This window comes from Sinocyclocheilus anshuiensis, unplaced genomic scaffold, assembly GCF_001515605.1.
Source record: "Sinocyclocheilus anshuiensis isolate Anshui unplaced genomic scaffold, SAMN03320099.WGS_v1.1 scaffold38, whole genome shotgun sequence".
Lineage (NCBI taxonomy): Eukaryota > Metazoa > Chordata > Actinopteri > Cypriniformes > Cyprinidae > Sinocyclocheilus > Sinocyclocheilus anshuiensis.
The window spans coordinates 375,014-382,383 of record NW_015544213.1 but is presented as its reverse complement, the minus strand read 5'-3'; the positions used below and the strand labels follow the sequence as shown (position 1 = coordinate 382,383).

General features: G+C 37.1%; 1 protein-coding gene across 1 annotated transcript in view; it reads right to left on the bottom strand.

Moving 5' to 3' along the window:
* The window catches only part of LOC107697158 (mannosyl-oligosaccharide 1,2-alpha-mannosidase IA-like), a 155,877-nt gene that overhangs the window by 9,616 nt on the left and 138,891 nt on the right, over nucleotides 1-7,370 (bottom strand). The window contains exons 8-10 of the mRNA XM_016497818.1: nucleotides 5,120-5,235; nucleotides 1,762-1,893; nucleotides 840-1,085 (exon numbers count right to left, since the gene is read on the bottom strand). Of these exons, the coding sequence (XP_016353304.1) occupies nucleotides 840-1,085; nucleotides 1,762-1,893; nucleotides 5,120-5,235 (494 nt within the window). The remainder of the gene's footprint in view (nucleotides 1-839; nucleotides 1,086-1,761; nucleotides 1,894-5,119; nucleotides 5,236-7,370) is intronic.

The following is a 7,370-nucleotide window of genomic DNA, read 5'->3' as shown; positions in this document are numbered from 1 at the left end:
ATATATATATATATATATATATATACTGTATGTATATATATATATATATAGTTAATATTTTTTAACTTCAAATAAATGCTGCTCTTTTTAACTTTCTATTCAACAAAGAATAAAAAAATAAAAAAAATCAGTTTCCATAAAACCATCAAGCAGTAAAACTATTATTGTTATGAAAACAGCCATTTGATTTTTTTCTTTTTTAATAAATGGGGAGTATAATAGACTTTCACAAACATTGAAAAAAAAAAAAAAAATTTCAATCAAAATTAAATAGAAAAAAGGTATTTGATTTGTTTAAAATTAGCCCAATATAAAATCTAACAAAGTAACATAAATGGGACTTGTGTCTAATGGGACAGCAATTTGTGCACCATTTGCGAAAAGTGGCATAATCAAAATTATTGGCCTTGTGGTGCTGTGAAGAGTGCAAAAATGGACATTAAGATACTGAAGATTTGACAAAGTAGTTTTTGGAGCAAAGAGTCAAGCCTTTCACTGAGTGAGTTTTGAGCCAGCACATTTTTATGAGAGAGGAATAGATGGCAGAGGGAGAGCGAGAGTGGAAGAGATGTGATGTATCGCCTGAAGGGATAGACACATCACAATGGCAATCTGAAGCCATTATGATACAATTACAAGGCTGTGAGATCCTGGCGGTCTCCACTGTCTCTAATCCTGCTGTGCTGAAGTTCAGCGAGCGTCTGAGGGCATGGACAATGCCTCGCTGTGACTCACAGTCTGGCCTACATCCCGAGCCTAAAGTGGCGACGTGTTTACCAGTCACATACTGGTGGCGTTACGTAATAAGTGATGTGTGAAATCCACGCGACAGTTCTCACCTGCACCGCCTCCCAGCCCCACTGTCTGTATTTGGGGTCATGGGTTAACCTCCACATGTACATGTACGTCTCAATGACCTCCGGCCTCAGGATGAAGTACTTCTCGTTTTGCCGTGTGGCGATGGCTTCTACGCCACCGTCGAAACGGAAGGCCTCGGGACCCAGCTTCATACCTGAAACACACATGCTGTCAAATTCATCGCTTAAACGTCCATGTTGACAATGGATTATGGGATTACACTGTTCCTGAGATGAAGAGAAACATTATTGGATGTGGATCAGGGGCTGTGGCATAATCTGGACCTCTGATAATCTGTGTCTCCTAAAAATACCTAAGCATTATGAACAGGCCGGTGATGACTGTGTATGTGTGTGTTTAATAAGGGATTTGAGTGTGTGTGTGTGCGCGCGTTCAGGGTTAACAGCAATGGATTTAGGGAGTCTCTACATTGGCAATGTGACTATTATAGATAGAATAGCTCACTTATGGGTGAGCACTTTATAATTCTCACTAGAGACTCTATTATATCATACTAGCACTGAACAGAGTCAGCAAAACAAACTACTGGACTAGTAAAGCAACAAATGTCATAACAGCACAGATGTGGAAAAATGCATCACATTCTCTGTATTTAAGGCATGTTGGACAAACACAAAAATGTTCTGCAAAAACAGTGTATAAAACTATAATTCAAATATTTAATAATGAATTTAATATTTTTAATATTTAATACTTACATACACTATTTTGCTTTCACATTTTTCCACAAAAATGTCACTACTGTAATGTTTATAGAAGTAAATAAATGTGAATTTTATTGTGTTATTGCCTCATGATAAATCACTTCTTGTTTTACTAATGTTTTGTAAGTATTTTTTGCATAAAAGTGTCTGTTAAACGAATAAATGAATAAAAATAAGCTGTCCCTAAAGCGATCATACCACCGGCGAAGCAGGTCAGGTGACCCATCTTATGCTCCAGGAGTCCACCTTTCCATTCAGCGATATATGTCAACCCTCCGCTTGACTTACGGATCAAATTCTTCTCAATCGCCTGCACGCAGAACAGAAAATGAAAACAAGAGATCACTTTAAATGGTTTTTAATGTCAATTTCTTCTCTCTGTAGTTATTCATACTGTGTGGGTTAAAAGGAACTTTGTCCTTGTTTGCATTTGTTTTGTTTTCCTAACACAAAGAGAGACAATTCAAGGCTTCAGAGTGATTTCATTCTCTCAAAAGCGTCATCCGAACTGTTCACGGCCCGAAGTAAGTTAGATCATAGCAGAGATCAGGGTCACAGCTGTGTGCCAGCGTTGTGTATTTACAGAAGCATCGCACACATGGGAAATGAGATTCTTATCTGTCTGGAAAAAGGTCTCTGTGCATTTGAATGGAAAACTGGAGATGTTCATCACCATGGTACCAAAGGAAAATAAGAAAATAAGTAAAGCGTTTGACTCTCTCTTTTTTTCTTACATCACTCTCTTTGTTCTTCTATTTCATCATAAACATGGCACCAGTTTTGTGGAGAAACTAAAAGTAGTAACAGAACTAGCATATCTTTTTTCAGTATCTTGAATACAATAATGTACTGATGTAGTGATTATGGTAACAAGTAGCAGCATAGATGCTTGTTTTGTGTAACTGCATTACAGAGTAAGATGAGTAAATAATCAAACATCTCCTAGAATGTGCTCTCTGATTCAAGCATTCGATTCTGGATCTTATATCACTCTGAAGGGTTTATACTGCGATCATGACAGACAGTGCATTACCCTGTGTATTACTACTGTGCCAATGTACATATCAATGGACATAAAACTATTGATTTGAGTTCAAATTATTTTATTATCCAAAAGAAAAAGAGTGCAGAATGATACATGAAACCAAAGTAGACCACAGCTACTGGAGTAACTACTCTCCTGCAACAGAACAGGGAAAAATACATCACTACTGTAAGGTGGGTTTGGCAAGCCTAAGCCTTATAACCTTAAAAATGGAAAAAAATGTCTCTGAATCCAGATTTTTTTTTTTTAAGTGAAAATGTCCAGATTCACCTCAAAGTTTTTGCATAAAAATAAATTGTATAACTAAAAAAGTAATGAAAGTAAAAATGTAAGTAAAAATTTAAATCAGTGCTGTTGTTGTTAATTAAAAATAATCATTTTTGTAACTAAATTAAAACTGAAAAGATATAGTAATAATTACTACAGCAGTATATTAAATAATAAAACATCAATTAAAAATAAATTAAATAATAAAAAAATTAATTCAAAGAACTACAGTACCAAGACATATACATTATTTATATATAAATAATTGTAGAATATATAATGAATATTTATAAATCATTTAAATAATATTTCTAAAATGTAAAATCTTTTTTTTCAAATGACATTAATGAGGATTGGTAGACTTTTTCAAGCTTAGCATAATATAGGAAATAATATAAGAAATCAACTGCCTGAATGCCAGTTTGTAGCTTGTAAAGCAGCTTCCCCAACAATGTTTGCAACAAAAATTTAAACTTTTGTATTTAGCACTGCTCTAACAAACTGAACTCAATCTGCCGCGATTCGTCAACAGTCATTGCCGTAACGTCCTTATGTTTCCCAACGGTGCAAATAATCGAATGCTACAGCTGAGAGGTGTGGATGGAAGGAGGTGATTGAGCAGCCTATCCATGGTTAGTGAGATAAATTAGGTGAAATCAGGCAGTACAGAGTGAGTTAAAGGCCTGAAAAAGAGCTTTCTGTAGTGGTAATGAATGCCTGGGTAAAAAGGTGGACAGAACGGCCGTTCTCTGAAGGTGACCGTCATAATGCACTTTTCTTTAGCTGGATGATTGGCCTGGAGTTCAAAGTGTGTGTGTGTGTGTTTTCGAGTGACTCCAGGGAGGCACCCAGACAGATAGCTAGAGGGACAGCATTATCTTAGGCAGGTTGTGATGGTCCTCTCTAATGAAAGTGAGGATTGAGTTTGTGGTCTGTAACAATCAGTCTGCACCAGCTTTCCAAAGCTCTCACAGACGGCTCCAGCAGAACAACGCTGATGGCAGCTTACACACACACACACACACACACACTTTACTTTCCTACAGTCAGACACTATAAAGACGAATTCCAACTCACAAACTCAAAACCTGCAGAGGACAAATTTTCAGTTCAAGCTTGAACAACAGACTAAAATTTGCAATGCAAAAATGTTCAAAATTCACACAGGAACAACTGGACACTTGAAACTTGAGGGCATAAAACATACAACCCTACAGAACAACCACTTATGTTATTCTAATACATAAACTTTAGTCTAACTAGATATTAAATTTAATTTGTGAAAGATAAATGAGCTGTGAGGTTAAAAATTCAGCCTGTACAATGTACAATATTGTGAACCTGGATCGATCTGCTGAGACAAAAAAAATAAAAAATAAAAAAAAACCACACCTTGAGAACTGAATTTAAATGGGCAAACAGGGTGCAGAATTGCAAACAATACATTTCATTTTTTAGTATGAATTCCCATAAACGTTATCAAACAACATATAGAGTATTTCCAGAAACATTATAAAAGATTATTATATATATATGCATTAATCAATGTTTGAAATGACAACTATAGAATTGTATATTAACTATAAAGCACTTTTTTTGTTATTATTTTTAAAAAATAACTTTGATTTTATGGTGGAACAATTAATTTCTTAGAATGTACTACTTTACTCTTTAAAATTGAGCCAAACTTCAGCAGATTTACTTCTTTAATTTTTAAGTTTATTTTAGTTATCTGAAAATAATGTGTGTGAAAATTAAAATTCATTTGTGTATTAACTGTTTTTAGTGCAGTACTGGTCTAAGTTTAGAATAAAAACAGAAAAACGTATACCTAAAAAAGGTATTCTACAATTCAGGAAATAAATAGGCATAACTAGTCAAAATTAATTATGTAATTTTGTTTTATTGGACTAATATATGTCTTATCTTTGCATGAACTGCAATTCAGTAAATTACACTTCCTGTCATTCCAATTCCACATCCTGTGGGATGTGGCCAATTCAATTTAGAATTCACATTCATGAACTGAAAGGGACCCAATTCTCAAATTCAGTATTTCACTCAACCCCGGTATAAACCCTGGACACAAGTAACTTTAGATAGCAAGCATCCTCCAAAAACAAGGATGTCAAGGATGCTCTTGTCTAGTCAGCATTTGATCAAATGGCCAGTAGAGTGTAACATTTCTCTGGGCTTCATCTCTTTCTGTAACATTGGTCTTTACCTGCAGGGCATCATAGTAAAGCTTCTTTCCCTCCTCGTCAGTTTTGTCTGACATGAGCCAGGCCTTCAGCAGGTACTCATAGAAACTGTCCCCCAAGCCTCCAACTGAGACGTGATCTGCAACACAGCAAAAACAGCAGAGTGAGTGAAAAATCTCTTCCTTCATTCATGTGCCAGCATAATAGTCTGCTGTGGGACTGCTTTAAACAGAATAACACAAATTATTAACCCTTTGTGGTCGACAAACGCGGATACGCGTTTTGTGGCATTTTCTCCTGATAACGCCGAAAAGAACTTAAATTACACTTTCAGTTTTGATCGTACAGATAAGAGCAATACATCAATCGAATCTGTAAAGGGTCTACTTTTATTTTTATACACTCATAATAACAACAAAATGCTGTGCTTTTGTAGAGTAAAGAAAATAAACAGGTTGCATTCTCTGCCATCTCTGTCTCTGTCACCTCTCTTCACAGACACATAAATAAAACAACCCGAATCTCAGCGAATACTTGCCTCAAAGACAAGATAAATATATGTATAGAAAGCTTGAAATGTCTACTTTTAAATTAACCAATTCAAGTCGAAAACAAATCATTTATTTTTATGTAATCCGTATTAAAGTAAGGAGTGGTCCGGTTTCTCCCGTATCGCCTCATTATAGCTAATGTGATCCCGCCCCGCTCTGAGCGCTGTTCATATGGAAATGAACTCAGGCGAGCCAGGTAATCATGTACACGCCCCTGAGAAATGGCATAAAACGTCAAGCTTCATCATAGAATTACTTCTAAACTTAGCCATTCAAATGTTTATTAGCAACTGAAAAAAGCACAAATGTCAGGACATGTCAAAACTTCTCCAGGGCCCAAAACACCCTCGGACCCCAGAGGGTTAAGCATAAACATGCACACACACACAAACGCAGTACGAGAGATCTATAGAGAAGCGCTCTCATCTCAGCATTTTACAATGGCCATTAGATTGCTTAATGATGATATTAAGGAGGTACATTACCCATGTTAAAAGAGATGACCCTAGCAACCACCTGTAACATCCTAGTGGCCCTAGCAACCACCTAAAACACCCTAACAACCACTGAAACATCCTAGTGACCACTTAGTATATACTAGCAAACACTTAGAATACCCTAGCAACCACTTAGAATATCCTAGCAACAACTAAAATGCCCTAGCAACCACCTAGAACACCCTAGCAACACCTAAACACCGTAGCAACCACTTAGAACACCCTAGCAACACCTAAAACACCTTAGTGGCCAATAAGAACACTTTAGCAACCACCTAGAACACCCTAGCAACCACTTAGAACACCCTAGCAACCACTTAGAAAACACCCTAGCAACACCTAAAACACCTTAGTGGCCAATAAGAACACTTTAGCAACCACCTAGAACGCCCTAGCAACCACTTAGAACACCCTAGCAACACCTAAAACACCTTAGTGGCCAATAAGAACACTTTAGCAACCACCTAGAACGCCCTAGCAACCACTTAGAACACCCTAGCAACACCTAAAACACCTTAGTGGCCAATAAGAACACTTTAGCAACCACCTAGAACGCCCTAGCAACCACTTAGAACACCCTAGCAACACCTAAAACACCTTAGTGGCCAATAAGAACACTTTAGCAACCACCTAGAACGCCCTAGCAACCACTTAGAACACCCTAGCAACACCTAAAACACCTTAGTGGCCAATAAGAACACTTTAGCAACCACCTAGAACGCCCTAGCAACCACTTAGAACACCCTAGCAACACCTAAAACACCTTAGTGGCCAATAAGAACACTTTAGCAACCACCTAGAACGCCCTAGCAACCACTTAGAACACCCTAGCAACACCTAAAACACCTTAGTGGCCAATAAGAACACTTTAGCAACCACCTAGAACGCCCTAGCAACCACTTAGAACACCCTAGCAACACCTAAAACACCTTAGTGGCCAATAAGAACACCCTAACAACCACCTAGAACACCACTGTAAGCACTTAGAACACCATAGTAACCACCCAGAGCACCATTGCAACCACCAAAAGCACCCTAGCAACCACAGCCTAGCAACCTAAGAACACATTAACATCACAGAGGTGTGTATGGGTAAGCACCACTCACATTTTCTAAAGAAAGTGTTAAAATCTAACAAATGATTTAAATGAGATTTTAGTTAAAGGGGTCATATGATGTTGCTAAAAATAACATTATTTGGTGTATTTGGTGTAATGAAATGTGTT